The sequence below is a fragment of the Tachyglossus aculeatus genome, chromosome 2 (assembly GCF_015852505.1).
Source record: "Tachyglossus aculeatus isolate mTacAcu1 chromosome 2, mTacAcu1.pri, whole genome shotgun sequence".
NCBI classification, from domain to species: domain Eukaryota; kingdom Metazoa; phylum Chordata; class Mammalia; order Monotremata; family Tachyglossidae; genus Tachyglossus; species Tachyglossus aculeatus.
In genome coordinates, this window is record NC_052067.1 from 50178261 (window position 1) to 50197229 (window position 18969).

The 18969-nt window shown below is 46.8% G+C and overlaps 1 protein-coding gene across 2 annotated transcripts in view; it reads left to right on the top strand.

Moving 5' to 3' along the window:
* Nucleotides 1–18969, top strand: part of RPS6KA2 (ribosomal protein S6 kinase A2) — a 200263-nt gene that overhangs the window by 162951 nt on the left and 18343 nt on the right. For both annotated transcript variants that reach the window (XM_038759371.1, XM_038759380.1), the window contains 4 exons: nucleotides 2994–3083; nucleotides 7877–8035; nucleotides 10260–10421; nucleotides 15178–15254. In XM_038759371.1, the coding sequence (XP_038615299.1) occupies nucleotides 2994–3083; nucleotides 7877–8035; nucleotides 10260–10421; nucleotides 15178–15254 (488 nt within the window). The remainder of the gene's footprint in view (nucleotides 1–2993; nucleotides 3084–7876; nucleotides 8036–10259; nucleotides 10422–15177; nucleotides 15255–18969) is intronic.

Sequence of the window (18969 nt, forward strand, 5' to 3'; positions counted from 1 at the left end):
TGCCAACTTGCACTTCCCAAGCGCTTAGTACAGTGCTCTGCACACAGTAAGCGCTCAATAAATACGATTGCATGAATGATTGATTAAATGCTTGTGGACATTTCCACGGCAGCATCAGAGTCTGTCCAGGTGCGCATATCATAGCATGAGTTTTTCCTAACGCAGTTAATCAAGAACATATGGGAGTTACAGGAGAGTTGATCGCATGAACTTGTGAACACTGCTGATACCTTGTAGCTGTTCCAAACCCAATTTATGCCAACAACCAATCAATCAATAATATTTATGGGGCACTTACTGTGTGCAGTATACAAGTCTGTCATAATAATTAAAAATTGTGTCATTTGTTAAGTGCTTACTATGTGACAGGCACCTTACTAAGCACTGGGGTGGATACGAGCAAATTGAATTGGACACAATCCCCGTCCCGCATGGGGCTCACAGTCTCAGTCCCCATTTTACAGATGAGGTAACTGAGGCCCAGAGAAGTGAGGTTACTTGCCCAAGGTCACACAGCGGACAAGCGGTACAGCCGGGATTAGAACCCATGACCTTCTGACCCCCAGAGCCATGCTCTGTCCACTATTCCATGCTGCTTTTTGGTAGGCACATTCCCTGCCCACAGTGAGCTCGCAGTCTACAATAATTAATACTAGTAGTATTAGTAATAATAATAATGATGATGGTATTTGTCAAGCGCTTACTATGTGCAAAGCACTGTTCTAAGCGCTGGGGGGATACAAGGTGATCAGGTTGTCCCACGTGGGGCTCACAGTCTCAATCCCCATTTTACAGATGCGGTAACTGAGGCTCAGAGAAGTTAAGTGACTTGCCCAAGTAATAGTGGTATATGTTAAATATTTCCTATGTGCCCAGCACTTTGCTGGGGTAGAAACATAAAATAAGATTGGAAAATGGCCTCTTGTAATCTGGCAGTTGCAGGATGAACTCTTCCTCACCTAGGTTGGAAGGTCGCGGGGAAGGAGCTTGCAGATGACTGCAGTCAGGCATGGTGAAAGGGTAATAATAATAATAATAATGATGGCATTTATTAAGCGCTTACTATGTGCAAAGCACTGTTCTAAACGCTGGGGAGGTTACAAGCTGATCAGGTTGTCCCATGTGGGGCTCACAGTCTTAATCCCCATTTTACAGATGAGGTAACTGAGGCACAGAGAAGTTAAGTGACTTGCCCAAGTCACACAGCTGACAATTGGCAGAGCCGGGATTTGAACCCATGACCTCTGACTCCAAAGCCCGGGCTCTTTCCACTGAGCCACGCTGCTTCTCTAACACTGGAGTAGGCTCCAGTGTTTTTAGAAAGTGAGACGGGAAGGGGTCAGAGGCATCCATTGATCAGGGGTATTCACTGAGTCCTTACTCGGTGCAGGGCGCTGTAGTAAGCGCTTCGGAGAGTAGTTGCAGTGCCTGCTCTCAGGGAGTTTACAGATTAGTCGGGGAGATGGACGGTAAAACCATCTGTGGTAGGAGAAGCAACCCAGTATAAGGATATGTAAATATACGCCCGCTGTTGGGTAGGGACCGTCTCTAGATGTTGCCAACTTGTACTTCCCAAGCGCTTAGTACAGTGCTCTGCGCACAGTAAGCACTCAATACATACGATTGAATGAATGAATGAATATGGCTATGTACATAAATGCTGTGGGGGTGATGGGTGGGGCGAATAATTTAAAGCACTTAAATGCTTTAGGGGTTGGACTAAGGGCATGGGTGACATAATAGGGAGGGAAAATTGGGTGGGATGGGGGAGAGCTTAGTCAGGGAAGGTTTCCTGGAAGAGGTGTGATTTCAGTAGGCTTAAAGAAGGGGGATATGAAGGGGAAGGGAGCAGGATGGGGAAACAAGGCATCGATAGTGGGAAAGAGATAGTGGTGGTGAGTAGATTGGAATTGGGGAAGTGAAGACTGTTGTCTGGCTTGTGATGGGAGAGGAGGAAGCAAAAAGTAGGAGGGAGAAAGCTGATTGATGAAAGGCAGATGAAAGATAAGCCAGAAGGATGAGACTGTCAGTAAGGGGTAGGAGGGAGCGGAGGAAATGACGGGAGCAGCTTCAGGGGAGCTCGTGCCTTACGGTTTCAGTTCTGTCAACAAAGTGGTTGGCCGGGTCACGGGGGCGAGACTGCGGGCTTGAGGAGGGAGTTGAAATTCCGGAGAAGTGTGGAGAAACGGACAACGGATTGGGCGAGGGAAGGTAGGATTCCTGAGTGAAAGCGAGGGCCGAGTTTTAGTGGTGGGGACGAATTTGAAGTGGCTGAAGTTGACCCGGTGCCCGGATTTCTGGAGATGGTCCGGGGCTGGGGATTTGGAGGGGCCGGATCGAATGAGGGAGAGGGACTGCTTTTCACGGGGCTTCGACCCTCAAAGTCATTTTTACGGGCGGGAAAAGCAAACGATTTTATCTGTCATTTTAAGAGTGTTGGGAAGAAACTCTGGTAACAGATAAACATCTCACAGAAAATGAGATTTTTCAGGTAGCAATTATGTGTAGCAGCTGTGGAACAGACACAGGCAGCCTCGGTTAGCTTTCCAAATCCCTTGAGAACATGTTGTCACTCAGCCCCGAGTGGCATCCCAAAATAAGTTGTTTTTCCTCACTTGGCATTTGACGCAAAATTATGATGAATTTTAGGCCATTCGTAATGTGACCTTTAGTCTTGTAGTCAATATCCAATGCTGTGTGACCTTGTGTTAACTTCTCTGTGCCTGTTACCTCATCTGTAAAAATGTGAATTATGACTGTGAGCCCCGTGTGGGACCACCTGATTACCCTGTATCTAACCCCAGCGCTTAGAACAGTGCCTGGCACATAGTAAGTGATTTACAAATACCATTATTACTATTATTATTATTATTTTCTTTGGGGTTTAGGCCAACCCAGATCAGTGCCCTGGCCGAGAATGAAGAGTAATGAAAAAGGCTGGAGTGACGACCCTTTGTCACACAGACAGTCAACTGGTTCTGATTTCCTTGCAGATCATTGAGAAGAGCAAACGTGACCCTTCTGAAGAAATTGAGATTCTCTTGCGATACGGACAGCATCCAAATATCATCACTCTAAAGGATGTAAGTCCTTGGGGGTATTCAGATCACTCACGGCTGCTGTTGCTGTGCTGCTGCTGCTTGTCTAAATGGGAGGGAGAGCCTACTGTCGACTGCTGAAAAGGATAAAACATCAACTATGGAAAACAGGGTTTGGGGAAAAAGTGTCTAAAAGAAAGACAAAGGGGGCCCTCCTAAGCAATGCTGAAGAACAGGTTAGGGGAAGGAAATGGAATAGTGACATTATTGAGAGCAAAAAGGACAAAAGCAGAAAAGAGGACAAGATACTTTAAGGAGGTCAGCCAGGCTTTGGACCACCTGAAATATTGAAAGTATTTACAATATTTAAAGTATATGGTAATATTAGGCTATCTAATATATTTATAATGCGCAAAGTGTAGAGATCGTAAATTGTTAAGAGAGCAAAGGTTCCAGAGACAGGAGGGGCTGTAAGAAGCCAGGACAAAAATCAAAACCAAAAAACTGACTGAAGAGGCCAAAATCCTGTGTGTAGTTAAATCTTATTAATAACTAACATTCATTTTTTCATTCATTCAGTCGTATTTATTGAGCGCTTTACTGTGTGCAGAGCACTGTACTAAGCGCTTGGGAAGTACAAGTTGGCAACACATCGTGAAGTATTCAGTGGCTAGTTTTGTTAGTGACTATATAACATTGGTTTCAGGTTTTTTTTTTCAATTTTCAGCCGAAACTAAGGAGGTTGTGGGTTGCTTTGGGATGAGAAATCAAGAGGTATGAGTTCTGTCGGGAGCAGTCTGGTTTTGGAACAAATCAGGAAACCTGCCGCTTCCCTGCCTATCATTTTGCCAGGATTCCGGAAGTCGATTAATCAACCAACAGTATTTATTAAGCATTTTCCACTGAACTAAGTGCTTGGGAAAATACAGTACAGCCAAATTGGTGCCTATGTTCTCTGCCTGCAAGTAGCTTACAAGTCTAGAGAGTGAGTCAGATATTAAAATAAATCAAGCGTAATAATAATAATTGTATTTGTTAAGTGCTTACTATGTGCCAAGCACTGTTCTAAGCACTGGGGTAGGTACAAGGTAATCAGGTTGTCCCACGTGGGACAGTCTTAAGCCCCTTTTTACAGATGAGGTACAGAGAAATTAGAGAAGCAGCGTGGCTCAGTAGGAAAGAGCCCGGGCTTTGGAGTCAGAGGTCATGGGTTCAAATCCCAACTCCGCCAGTTGTCAGCTGTGTGACTTTGGGCAAGTCACTTCACTTCTCTGTGCCTCAGTTACCTCATCTGGAAAATGGGGATTAAATCTGTGAGCCCCACGCAGGACAACCTGATCACCCCTTCCTTCCTTTCCCCCTCGACCCCCTCTCCATCCCCCACATCTTACCTCCTTCCCTTTCCCACAGCACCTGTATATATGTATATATGTTTGTACATATTTATTACTCTATTTATTTATTTTACTTGTTCATAGCTATCCTATTTATTTTATTTTGTTAGTATGTTTGGTTTTGTTCTCTGTCTCCCCCTTTTAGACTGTGAGCCCACTGTTGGGTAGGGACTGTCTCTATATGTTGCCAATTTGTACTTCCCAAGCGCTTAGTACAGTGCTCTGCACATAGTAAGCGCTCAATAAATACGATTGATGATGATGATGATGATGATGATGATCACCTTGTAACCTCCCCAGCGCTTAGAACAGTGCTTTGCACATAGCAAGCGCTTAATAAATGCCATTATTATTATTATTATTAAGTGGCTTGCCCAAGGTCACGCAGCGGACAAGTGGTGGAGTCAGGATTAGAACCCACGACCTCTGGCTCCCTAGCACGTGCTCTTTCCACTAAGCCATGCTGCAAACTTATATACCTAAGTGCTGTGGGGCTGGGGATGGATTGAATTCATTCAGTTGTATTTACTGAACGTTTACTGTGTGCAAAGCACTGTTCTAAGTGCTAGGGAGGGGACATTTATAACAACAAACAGAGACATTCCCTGCCCATAATGATCTCACAGTCTAGGGACGAGCTCACATATAACAATAATAATAATAATAATAATGGTATTTGTTAAGCGCTTACTATGTGCAAAGCACTGTTCTGAGCACTGGGTCATATCAAATGCATAGGTGACACAGAAGGGAGAGGGAATGGGGGAAAGATAGCTTGATTAAGGAAGGCCTCTTGGAGAAAATGTGATTTTAATCAGGTGGATTTCTGCTGGCAGAAATCTCGATATCAGGCCGACTTTGTCCACTTCACGTTTATTCTTGTGTGCTTTAACTCTGTCCTCTCCTCTGCCTGGCAAAATTATTTCCTATTCCTTCGCACCTTATCCAAACTCTTGCCCCGTCCCTTCTTCCCTCCCTTCAACTGTTCACTCTCCAACGGCATCTTCCCCACTGCTTTCAAACAGGCCCACGTCCCCCCCGTCCTAAAAGAAATCCTCCCTTGACTCCACGGCTCCCTCCAATTATCGCCCCATCTCCCTCCCGCTCTCCCTCTCCAAACTCCTTGAGTGAGTTGTCTACACCTGCTTTCTCAATTTTCCCTCCTCCAGTTCTCTCCTTGATCCCCTCCAATCTGGCTTTCGGCCCCTTCACGCCACAGAAACCCTCTCGTTGGTCACAAGTGGAGAAGCAGCGTGGCTCAGTGGAAAGAGCCCGGGCTTTGGAGTCCGAGGTCACGGGTTCAAATCCTGGCTCCGCCACTTGTCAGCTTTGTGACTTTGGGCAAGTCACTTAACTTCTCTGCGCCTCAGTTACCTCATCTGTCAAATGGGGATTAAGACTGTGAGCCCCCCCGCAGGACAATCTGATCACCTTGTAACCTCCCCAGTGCTTAGAACATTGCACATAGTAAGCACTTAGTAAATGCTATCACTATTATTATTATTATTGACTGACTCACTGACTGAGTTTTATTTTGGACATGTTAAATTTGAGGTCTCCGCGGGACATCCAAATAGAGACGTCCTGTAATCAGGAGGAAGTGCAAGTTAGGACTGAAGAGGTAGATTTAGAATTCATCCATATATGTACACATATATAGTATTAAATATAGCCTCTAGATGACTTCCTAGAAGATGACACATAACGTGAGTCTAAGATACCATTAAAATAAAATGTGAAACTCCCTTAGGTGTAATTAATACTAGTAATGATAATGATTGTTTTATTAGTTAAAATGCCTACTATATGCCTAGTACTGAACTAAGCTCTGGGGTAGATATAGTACAGTGCTGTGCACACAGTACAGCGCTTAGTAAATATGACTGAATATAGAATTTCAACTCAGATAAATAGGTAAAGGCACTTTCTCATTCTAATACGTGTTAACTGCCTTTGTGTTCAGGATATTAGATTGAGCACTGTGGAAAGCCAACTAAACCAAAACAGCCCTGCCCTCTAGGAGCTTTGCCTTGGGCAAAGAGGCAGGGAATCTTTTAATTTACACCTGCCCCAACAAAACAGAAGAAACGGATTGTATTTTACATACAGGAAACAAAACTTAAAAAGCCCTGAGCATGTGGTATGTGTGTATATCAAGGTGGATCTAATACCTGGCCTCCTTCCCACTTAAACTAGGAGCCCCACATGGGACAGGGACTGTGTTCCAGATGATTAATTTATCTACTCCTGCGCTTAGAACAGCGCTGGGCACATAACAAGTGCTTAAAAAACATTATTATTATCATCATCATCATATTCTCCAGACCTGCCACCTAGGTTTTATATAATTAACAGGCATTAGTCTGTGATTTTGCATAGGAACCAGAGAAAGGTCACTGTACTCTTGTAACGTATCGTGTATGTTACAGGGCGATTCATTTAAAATCAACCCCATTGGGGGAAAATGGATTATAAATCATCATCAATCGTGTTTATTGAGCGCTTACTATGTGCAGAGCACTGTACTAAGCGCTTGGGAAGTACAAATTGGCAACATATAGAGACAGTCCCTACCCAACAGTGGGCTCACAGTCTAAAAGGGGGAGACAGAGAACAAAACCAAACATACTAACAAAATAAAATAAATAGAATAGATATGTACAAGTAAAATAAATGGAGTCTAATTCTAAAAGGCACCCTGTTTGTTTGGGATAGCACTAAAAAATTAGGAAGACGTAGATCAGTGAGAAAAAAAGCTGCGCATCATCTATTGCACTGCTCCTAGGAGATGCTCTTTTCACAATAACCTCATTTTGGCACACTCTCTAATCTGACCTTTGACTCCCATTTCACTAGACAGATGCTTCCAGAGAGTGTCTTTGGGCCAGTCTGAATGTACTTCGGTTGACTTCAGTTTTCCTGATGAGACAATGGGAAGCATACATATTGAAATGGGCGCATGCTCCTTCTGGAAGAGGAGATTAGGCAGTGTTCCTCTAAAGCCAAGGAGGTTGGCTTTTGAGGAACAGAGGCGAACAAGTTTTATGAAATGCAACTGCCCTTTAGCGTGGCTTATGCCCATTCTCCTGTTTAAAAGCAGATAATGGAAGCTGAATCAGGAGTGGTTCGGGCCTGCACGGAGAAGACTTGGGATAAGATGAGAATTGTAAAATCTTTGTATACCGCGCCTCTAGCCTCCACCCTCCAGTCAATCAATCAATCGTATTTATTGAGCGCTTACTATGTGCAGAGCACTGTACTAAGCGCTTGGCACTGTACTAAGCGCTTGAGTACTCCCTCCTCGGGCGACAGTCCGCTAAGTCCTCCCTCCTCGGGCGACAGAATTTCACCCGGCTCTTCTGGGAGCTTTTAGAGTGCCTGCCAAGGTTTTGCATTTTGAAAGCCCGTGTTTCCTGTTTGCTCTGCCCTCCTCTGACCCTCCAGGTCTACGATGACGGCAAGTACGTGTACCTCGTGATGGAGCTGATGCGGGGGGGCGAACTCTTGGACCGAATCCTGCGGCAGAAGTACTTCTCCGAGAGAGAGGCCAGCGCCGTGCTCTGCACCATCACAAAGACTGTGGACTATCTGCATTCCCAGGGGGTACGTCTGCACCCCGACCCGCGGAGCCACCTGGTCGAGCGCAGGCCGATCCCACTAGGGCACTGGGCGGTCGGTGACGAGGTTAGACGTGAAAAAAGGAAACAGGACGGTGATCTCCGGTTCACTTGAGTGAACTACGTCTTCCCGGCTCCCGTGGCACACAAAAGGACGCAGCTCAGGGCCCAGGGGGACACGAGAGCGGGGATTCCCGGGCAGCCCCGGGACCGATCGGAGCGGCTCCGCGTAAGGAGGGGCATGCAGGTGGCCTCGAGGAGTTGAGACTCCTCCATTTCTCAGCCAACCCCCACCCAAGCTTCCGTGTCAGAGGTTTCCCAGAAGATGGACCGACTTCGGGGTGGCCCCGCAAATCCAATCCCGGCAGCAGCTGAAGGATTTGGTGTCCACAGTGTAATTCTGCCCTTGGGATAGCCCAGCGTGCCCCCGTGGCGAGGACATAGGGCTCAAAGTTTCTCCATTTCAAACCTCCCTTGAGGCCGAAAGGACAAGCAGAAGAGATGCTATGGCCTTGATGAGGTGGCCCAGTCCGAATCCAGCTCCTGCGGGGTGTGTTCTCCTTCCCGAGGCTGAGGCTCCCGTGAACTAAACCAGCTTCCCTCATAACCCTGTGATGGTCTCTTTGTTCATTCATTCATTCGATTGTATTTATTGAGCGCTTACTGTGTGCGGAGCACTGTACTAAGCACTTGGGAAGTACATTCTTTTAGGTAGGCAGTTTGGGGGGTTTAGAGTGTCCAGCAAGGGACTCCAATCATTTCCCCTTTGCTGTCCACAGAAGAGAAGTGGTTTTTTGCACTTTGGACCTTGAGTGTGCTTGCCCGTGGGAATTAACCCTGAGGTGTTTATATGACTTTTAAAAGGGAGATCAATCTGTGTATGCTCATTCATGCAAATGAATGAACTTATTTATGCTACTTGTTTATGTTCGTCATGTTCATTCTTTTAGACTGTGAGCCCTGTTGGGTAGGGACTGTCTCTATATGTTGCCAATTTGTACTTCCCAAGAGCTTAGTACAGTGCTCTGCACATAGTAAGCGCTCAATAAATACGATTGACGATGATGATGATTCATGCAGCATGGCCCAGTGGAAAGAGCACGGGCTTGGGAGTCAGAGGTTATGGGTTCTAATCCTGGCTCCGCCGCTTGTCAGCCCTGTGATGATGATGATGATGGCATTTATTAAGCACTTACTATGTGCAAAGCACTTTTCTAAGCGCTGGGGAGGTTACAGGGTGGTCAGGTTGTCCCACGTGGGGCTCACAGTCTTAATCCCCATTTGACAGATGAGGTGATTGAGACCTACAGAAGTAAAGTGACTTGCCCAAAGTCACACAGCTGACAAGTGGCGGAGCCAGGATTTGAACCCATGACCTCTGACTCCAAAGCCCTTGCTCTTTCCACTGAGCCAGTCATTTAACTTCCCTGGGCCTCAGTTACCTCATCTGTAAAATGGGGATTAAGACTGTTAGCCCCACGTGGGACAACCTGATCACCGTGTATCCACCTCAGCGCTTAGAACAGTGCTTTGCACATAGTAAGCGCTTAATAAATGCCATCACTACTATAATTATTATTATTATTATTCAGCCTGCCATTTTCCATCTCTTAAGTGACTCATCACCTCCTGCCATCTCCCTTCTAGTAGGAGTTACAGCGTTTACTCATCAGGGAAATTCTCCCCTCCATCCTCCCTCAAGCAGATCTGTGTCTCTGAATGCATGGGACGGATAAAAAGAAAAAAACCCAAGTAGCATAAATAAGCGTTTAGTACAGTGCTCTGCTCGGCACTCACTAAGCGCTCAGTAAAGATGATTGATCGTTTGATATCCCGTTGTTGATCAGAGAAGCAGCGTGGCTCAGTGGAAAGAGCCTGGGCTTTGGAGTCAGAGGTCATGGGTTCAAATCCCGGCTCCGCCAATTGGCAGCTGTGTGACTCTGGGCGAGTCACTTAACTTCTCTTTGCCTCAGTTACCTCATCTGTAAAATGGGGAGTCAGACTGTGAGCCCCCCGTGGGACAACCTGATCACCTTGTAACCTCCCCAGCGGTTTTGCACATAGTAAGCGCTTAATAAATGCCATTATTATTATTATTACTATCATTGATTACTGCTCAGACTTCTGAGTTGGCAGTTTGGAAAGAGCGGCTTTCACGGGAGGGCCTCCCTTCAGGCCTCTGACCGGTTTCTGTTTCTCGTTCCCTTCAGGTCGTCCACCGAGATCTGAAGCCCAGTAATATCCTGTACACGGATGAGTCAGGAAACCCAGACTCCATCAGGATCTGTGACTTTGGATTTGCCAAGCAACTGAGAGCCGAGAACGGGCTGCTGATGACACCCTGCTACACGGCTAACTTCGTGGCTCCAGAGGTCAGCCGCCTTTCCAATTTCCGATGAGGGGAGATGTTCCCCGAGGCCTTCTCCACCATCTCCGCCGCTGAATTGGATGCTTCTTATTTAGCATATAAATATCTTTCTGATTCCACCCTTCTCCACCATCGGAGACAGGAGGAACACAATGGATTAGCCACCCCCTCACCCTCTTCTCTATCTATCTCCCCTCTCCCTTCCCCAAATCCCTGCTCCCAGGGAGAGCTTGTTTGGCGGATGCGTGGAGGGACGGCATTCCCGGCCGGGGGAAGGACGTGGGCCGGGGTTAACGGCGGGACAGGCGAGAGCGAGGCACAGTGAGGAGGTTAGCGGCAGAGGACCGGAGTGCGCGGGCTGGGTTGTAGAAGGAGAGAAGGGAGGTGAGATAGGAGGGGGCGAGGTGATGGAAAGCCTTGAAGCCTTGAGGAGTTTTTACTCAATTCGAGCACTACGTGTCGAGCACGGTACTAAACACTGGGATGCGTACGATTTAGTCAGATTGAATTCAGTCCTTGCCCCGTGTGGGACTCACGCTCAAAGTAAGAAGAAGAACAGGTATTGAGTCCCTATTGTACCGATGGGGAAACGGAGGCACTGAGAAGTTAAGTGGTTTGCCCAAGGGCACAGCTGACAAGGGGCAGCGCTGGGATTAGAACCCGTGTCCCCTGAGTCCCGGGCTGATCCCCTTTCCACTGGGTCACTCTGCTGCTTCTCAATTTCCCCATATCCCCAGTAAATTTGCCTAAAAGACTCTGATTTGGTTCGGGCTAAATAATAAGCAAAGCCTGAAATAAAGCTGTGGGAAAGGTAGAAAACTAGGTTTTGTCTCCCTGTTCGATTAGAAGCTTTTGGGGGGCAGGGTCCACGTTTTCTACATTTGTTTTGTGTTCCCACGGCTTACTACAGTGCCTTGCACATAACAGGTACCAAACAAATGATGAAGATGCTAACTACACTCTCATCCCTAACAGCAAAGAGCATGGCATCAAGAATGACTGTTTTGAATTCCTTCTCGATCTTAAACAAGCAACACAAAACCCACTGAAAATGAGAAAACTACCCCCCCAATCCAGTTGAAAGCTTCTGCTAAACATCCTTTCTGCTTTGGCCCGGTTGAATAACCCTGTTTTCCAACAAGGGCGTAAATGTTGACGATTGCTGCAGTTTCTCGCACATCCTAAGTTTGAGAAACATGCTAAGTTTCTCAGAAAGTCAGTGAAGCACGCTGCAGTTGATTAGTATTTTGCCTTTAGGGGTGAAACCGGGCAGTAAATGGCACCGCGTGAAAATAGGGAGATTTAGTGGCTAGTGTACAGAGCAGGAAACTGGGAGGCAGGAGACCTGGGTTCTCATCCAGGTTCCACCACTTGCCCGATACGTGATGTCGAAGAAAACTTAAGCGGGTATCTCGGAGGCGAGTTTTATTTCTACTGGTGCTAGTAGGGAGGTGGTTGATGGGCAGAGTTTCCTTTATCAGTCAAAGCCAACTCAGCTCCAAGCAGTAAGAATTTCTTTATATAAGGTGGCAGAGCCTCCGAGCTTCGCAGGAACAATACGTGAGACATACAGGCAGCAGAGGTAAATTCCAATTCAGGGTTAGTACTCGGCCCTGCCTGGTTCTCGCCATTATAAAGGTCACCGATAAGCAGGTCAGGTCTAGAGCCCCAACACATTCAGCCCCTTGGTATTCTACAACTCCAGTCACCAGCGTTACTCTTGGTCACCTTAGTAAGATGGTTAGGAGACAATCAAGCAGGCCTAGAGGGAAAACAACTCAAGAGGGGTCTGTCTGAAGAGAAGGGGTAAAGGGGCCCAGACCACTTTGCTTCCCTGAGCAAGTGTCACCCGTCACGCGGGTCCGGGTTTGAGGAGCGACGTGATGAGAGAGACCGGAGTCGGAAAGACCGAGCCGTGCAAAATGTATTCCGCGTGGCGAATCGGACTTCCTTTCCAGGAGGAATACACTTCTTTAGTTACCTGCATCTAGGAAAGCGCTTAGCTCCCACCCAGTGAACGCTTCCCACTCAGGAGAAATACACTTATGCGGCCAGCAAGGCCTTTCCCTTCTCTTTTCCCTTCTTCCTGCGGGCTGCTTTCTGTGAGATGATGAACTCCAACGCCAGGCCGGCTGAGTCGCTCCAATGTCTATCGACCCAGTTGACGTCCCACCTAGGGGAGTCCCACCCCTGGTCCTTCAGGGAAAAAGTCGGAGAACCCATTCCGGTTGCCTCCAGTCCCACTTCTGACGCCAAATGTACATGGCTGGCGGAACCAGCCCCCGGGTAACTCGTGAGCCCACGGAGCGGAGGGATGGAAATGGATTTACGTGATCAGGCGTTATGGGTAATAGAAGCAGGTTTATTTGTACAAGGAATTGCGAGAGGCAAAGCTATTCCTAGATTAATAAGCAATAGGTACGCTGATGAGCATGTCACCCAACATGGGTGACCAGCAGCTGGTAAAATTGGGAAGGAGACACTGGTTGTCTCCTTGGGCTATCTAAGTCACCCCAAATGGGCTACCTTTCAAATCACCCCAACATGGGCTATCTTTCAATCACTCAGGGCTACCTTTCAACCCCCCCCATCATGGGCTGCCAACTCATTGTGGGCAGGGAATGTTTCTGTTTGTTGTTGTATTGTGCTCTCCCAAGTGCTTAGTACAGAGCTTTGCACACAGTAAGCGCTCAATAAATACAACTGAATGAATCAATCACCCGGGGCTATCTTTCAAACCACCCCAACACGGGCTACCTTTCAAATCACACAGGGGTCAAGTTCTCAAGGCAGAAATACTAACTTCTCCAACATACCGCGGAGGTGTCCAGTCAGTCACTCAGCACAGGGTCTGACAGAGTGGGTGTCCCCAACTCTGGGTAGAGGCAACTCACCACATCAATGTGATAATAATAATAATTATAATGGCATTTATTAAGCGCTTACTATCTGCAAAGCACTGTTCTAAGCGCTGGGGAGGTTACGAGGTGGTCAGGTTGTCCCACGGTGGGTTCACAGTCTTAATCCCCATTTTACAGATGAGGGAACTGAGGCCCAGAGAAGTGAAGTGACTTGCCCAAAGTCACACAGCTGACAAGTGGCAGAGTGGGGATTTGAACCCCTGACCTCTGACTCCAAAGCCCGGGCGCTTTCCACTGAGCCACGCTGCTTCCCTAATAGAAGTGACAGAGTTCCAACCTAGTACCAAGAATTTCCGGAGACCCCTCCCCATATATATCTTGCTATTTCATGTTCCTCTCCCCTTCTTTGGCCAAAATTGGGGCGGGGGGAGGATCATGTGACAAGGCCCATCACAATTTACTCAATCCAGGTCTAATTATTCGGTCTTATTGGTCACCCAGCCCCTCTGAGACTAGTAATTCCAGGAGGTATGGCCAAGGTTGGTGCGTCTTATCCCTCACTGCCAGCCCCTCCGGGGCTAGTGCGCTCAACTTGTTAGCTTGGCCAGGATGTGACTGGCCACGGCAAGTCACGTAGCTTCTCTGTGCCTCGGTTTCCTCGTCTGTGAAATGGGCATTCAGTACCTGTTCTACCTCCCTTTTAGACCGCGAACCTTCTGTGGGATTACCCTGGATCTACCACAGTGCTTAACATAAAGTGCTAAATAAAAACCTCAGTTAGCATTACTATTGATAAATGATGATGATGGTAGAAAGAAGTTGTTGCCAACTTGTACTTCCCAAGCGCTTAGTACAGTGCTCTGCACACAGTAAGTGCTCAATAAATATGATTGATTGATTGAATGAATGAATGAATGAAAGTGAAGAAAGTCGTTGCGGAGGAAGAACCAGACTGCCCTCTAGTGATGGATTGGGGGACTGGCGAAGAGAGCAGAAATTGTACTTCGATAATAAAAATAATAATAATGATGGAATTTGTTAAGCGCTTACTATGTGCCAAGCACTGTTCTAAGCGCTGGGCAAATCAGTCAATCAATCAATCAATTAATCAATCAATCAATCAATTATTGAGTGCTTACTGTGTGCAGAGCACTGTACTAAGCGCTTGGGAAGTACAGGTTGGCAACATATAGAGACAGTCCCTACCCAACAGTGGGCTTACAGTCTAAAAGGGGGAGACAGAGAGCAAAACCAAATATATTAACAAAATAAAATAATAGAATAGATATGTACAAGTAAAATAAATAGAGTAATAAATATGTACAAACATATATACAGGTGCTGTGGGGAAGGGAAGGAGGTAAGACGGTGGGGATGGAGAGGGGGAAAGGAAGGAGGGGGCTCAGTCTGGGAAGGCCTCCTGGAGGAGGTGAGCTCTCAGTAGGGCCTTGAAGGGAGGAAGAGAGCTGGCTTGGCGGATGGGCAGAGGGAGGGCATTCCAGGCCAGGGGGATGACGTGGGCTGGGGGTCGACGGCGGGACAGGCGCTTATTGACAGCTTATGGTGTGCAGAGCACTATATAGAAAACTTGGGAGAATACAGTGCAAGAGAATCGAAAGACACCTTCCTTGCCCATAACCGATTTGCAGGCATTAATATCAACAAATAATTTATAACATATAATTATTAGGTACGTCATACTTGAGTCGTTCCAGCTTTACCTCCAGGGCGTTGGAATCAGGCCGAGGTACTGATTACCCAGAATTTTCGGTGTAGTTTGGGTGGGCCCGTGGTATTTCCCGGCCCCTTTTTTCTCCTCCCTTAGCGTCATTAGAAAAATTAGTTTGAGTTGGCCACAAATGTGAACTGAACTTCTCCCTGTGGGTTTCTTCCCCGAAGGTGCTGAAACGGCAAGGCTACGACGCAGCTTGTGATGTCTGGAGTTTGGGCATACTGCTGTACACCATGCTGGCAGGGTGAGTGTCCCCTCTCCACAAGCATCAGAACACAGCCTTAATTAGGCCTTTAAGAACTTCAGACTTAATTAAGAAAGAGCCGGGTCTGTGGAAAAACATTCCTCTAGGTAGTGCTGATGATATTTAGCTTGTTTAAGAAAGAACTTGTAGGGAGGTTAGTGACCCATCGTTTTTGCCCCAGTTCGGCATGGATTAACCTCCTTCCCCTCCCCACAGCACCTGTATATATATGTTTATATGTGTATATGTTTGTGCATATTTATTTTACTTGTACATATTTATTCTATTTATTCTATTTTGTTAATATGTTTTGTTTTGTTGTCTGTCTCCCCCTTCTAGACTGTGAGCCCGCTGTTGGGTAGGGACCGTCTCTAGATGTTGCCGACTTGTACTTCCCAAGCGCTTACTACAGTGCTCTGCACACAGTAAGCGCTCAATAAATACGATTGGATGAATGACTAACCAAATAGTTAAGCCAGCTGCCAATCCCATTCCACCCCAGCTTCAGGCTGACCAGCTATTCTGGTCCCACCAAAAGACTTCCCCCGGGTATCACCCCAGCAAGAAGAGCTGTCGGCAAAAAATATCCCAGGCTCAGAGTGATCTCTGAGCAGTCCTCCTGCATTCGCTCTTACGTTGCCAAAAGGGCGTTTTTCAGGGCTCTGTCTAGTAGACGCTCAGAGCTGGGAGTCAGAAGGTCATGGGTTCTAAACCCGGCGCTACCACCTGTCTGCTGTGTGACCTTGGGCAAGTCACTTAACTTCTCTGTGCCTCAGTTACCTCATCTGTAAAGTGGGGATGGAGACTGTGAGCCTCTTGTGTCTCACCCAATTTACTTGTGACCACCCCAGTTCTTAGTACAGTGCCTGGCATGTAGTAAGCACTTAACAAATGCCATAATTATTATCATTATTGTCAATCGATCATGAACCAGAGTCCTGTGCAACCTGGTCATATTAGCTTGTGTACGACAAATCCTACTCCCTAAACGGGCATTCAAAGTGGCAAAGTGTTTAATCACAGAAAAGAGGCATCCTGAGTCTTATTCATTCATTCAGTCGTATTTGCTGAGCGCTTACTGTGTGCAGAGCACCGTACTAAGCGCTTGGGAAGTACACGATGGCAACATATAGAGACGGTCCCTACCCAACAGCAGGCTCACAGTCTTAGTGATGGTGCTGACGCCAAACTCTTTTCAGGTCACCAAGTAACCGTTCGTAGCTAAGAAACTTTTGCATTTTCCGTCCAACTCCAGCTCTGAAGCTCAGGGGGGAAACTAACGTACCGTAGGGGCTTGAGAAACTGGTGCTACTGCTTGTTTGCCCTACACATTTCCAGGGGACCACAGAGGCTCAGGAGAAAGAGCATTCTCCCGGGTTCCTCTCCCTGCCCCGACCCCTGGACATGGGAATCTGTCTCACCAGTCTCCTGCATCTGGCAGGTAGGAGAAGGGGCACCATCATTATTTTCTGAGACTCCGAAGCCCACCTGAAAGCACGTTCCTGATCCAAACTGCATTTCACCCCCCGAGATAGTTTTGGAACTGCCCTGAGGCCTACCTGACAAGTAACCTTCCTTCAGTAGCGTCATCATTCACAGTTTATTTAGCCCCCCTGAACCTGTGTTTTTTCCAGATTTTCCAGAAAAATCCAGACGTGGATTTTTTGGTAGTTTTCCGCCCTCGCAAAAATGGGATGCCCGTGGTTAGTTTGGATTGAGGATGGGATTGAATTCTCTAAACCTCTCGATGCCTCAGTTTCCCCATCTGTAAAATTAGAGATGCTCTGCCTTTCTAATAGGCAGAATGTTCTGGGAACTGCATCAGTAATTTCATACGGCTATACCTATTATCTTCACCTGACAAGTGGAACAGAAAATGATTCACCCGAGGCCAGTGCTGGCACAAGGAATCTTTAACTACATCAAAAACTGGAAGTCAGCCAGAGAATCCTGGGGTTAAGCGGACACTCGGGGATGAAAAGGAGATGATAAGAGGTCAATGAATTATTTTACTCATTCTATTTTGTAACAAGCGGGACAAGAAGAATTAGATCAATTTGTGACGACGGTGCAGAGTATTTTAGATCATATTGATAAATTAGATGTAAACAAATAGCAGGGCCAAATGACCACCACCAGGCTCCTGAAGGAACCAGAGGAGAGGTTGCTGAACTCCCGTTGGCCCACGGAACTCCCATCCGGTTAGAAAATTCTGTACTCCTGAGAAATAAAGTCTGCGAGCCTCACTTTTATGTCTGGGCAAACAGTTGAGTCAGTCATTAGGCTTAGAGAAAGTGAGCACTTTGCAAAACACAGTCTGTTGGAGAAAACACCATTTGATTTCTGTTAGGGAAAACCATACCTCACCAATCTGGTGGGTTGCTGTGAAGGAGTAAATAAGCATGCGATAAAAAGAGAAGTAATGGGCGTAATGTGTCCAAAACAGAACTACTCATCTTCCCACCCAAACCCTCTCCGCCACCCATCATTCCCATCATCGCTACCATTCTCACGAGCCCATTACTTTAGCGTTATCTTTGACTCATCTGTCTCCTTCAACCCAGACTGTCAGTCAATCAATCATTTAATTGTGTTTATCCAGCACTTACTGTGTGCAGAGCACTGTACTAAGCACTTGGGAGAGTACAATACAGTTGGTAGACATGATCCCTGTCCTCTAGGAGCTTACAGTCTAGCGGGTGAGGCAAATGTTAAAATAAATTGTAGGTAAGGTATATGTAAGGATAAGGATATACACAAGTGCTGTGGGGATGTGGATAAGGTGGAGAGGTGCATGGGGGAGACAGTGCTTTGCACATAGTAAGCGCTTATTAAATGCCATCAGTAGTAGGGAGGAAAAATCGGATTGGCGGGTTAGTGGGGAGTTTAATCCGGGAAGGCTAACTGGAGGAGATATGATTTCATAAGAGATTTCAAAATGGGGAAAGTGGTTGTCTGTTGGAGATGTATAGGGAGGGACTTCCAGGAGGGAGGATGATTAAGCAAGGGCTTGACTGTGAATGAGACAAGAATGAGGTACAACGAGTAGATTGGCATTAGAGAAAGGAAATGTGCAGGCTGGGTTGTATTGGGAGTGGGGTGCGGATGAGTAAAGTGGGGAGAGCTGATTGAGGGCCTCGAATGCAGCCGAGAGGAATTTCCACTTGATGCAGAGATGGATGGGCAACCGCTGTAAATCCTTCTTAGAAAAATAATCCGGGTAAAAGAGTGAAGCCTGGACTCGAGAGGCTGGAGGCAGGGAGGTCAAGTTGCCGAAATGGGGTATGACAAGTTCTTGAACCAGTGTGGTAGTGGAGAGAGGGGAGTGAATTCTGGATATGTGGAGATAAAATCAACACAGTTGAGTACTGACTGAATATGTGAATTGAAGGAGATGAGTTCAGGATAGTGACGTGATTGTGGGTTTGTGAGATGGGAAGGACGGTGGTACTGTCTACAGTGATGGGAAAGACTTGAAGAGGCGAGAGTTCGAGAGGGAAGATGATAAGTTCAGTTTGGAGCATGTTGAGTTTGAGCCTCGACATGTTGACTCACCAAATCCTGCCAGTTCTGTAATCATATCGTCTCCAGAATCCGCTTCTTCCTCTCCATCCAAACCGTTACTACACTGGCCCCAGCACACTCCTCCTCAACTACTGCATCAGCCTCCTCTCTGACCTCCCTGCCTCCAGCCTCTCCCCTCTCCATTTCACTC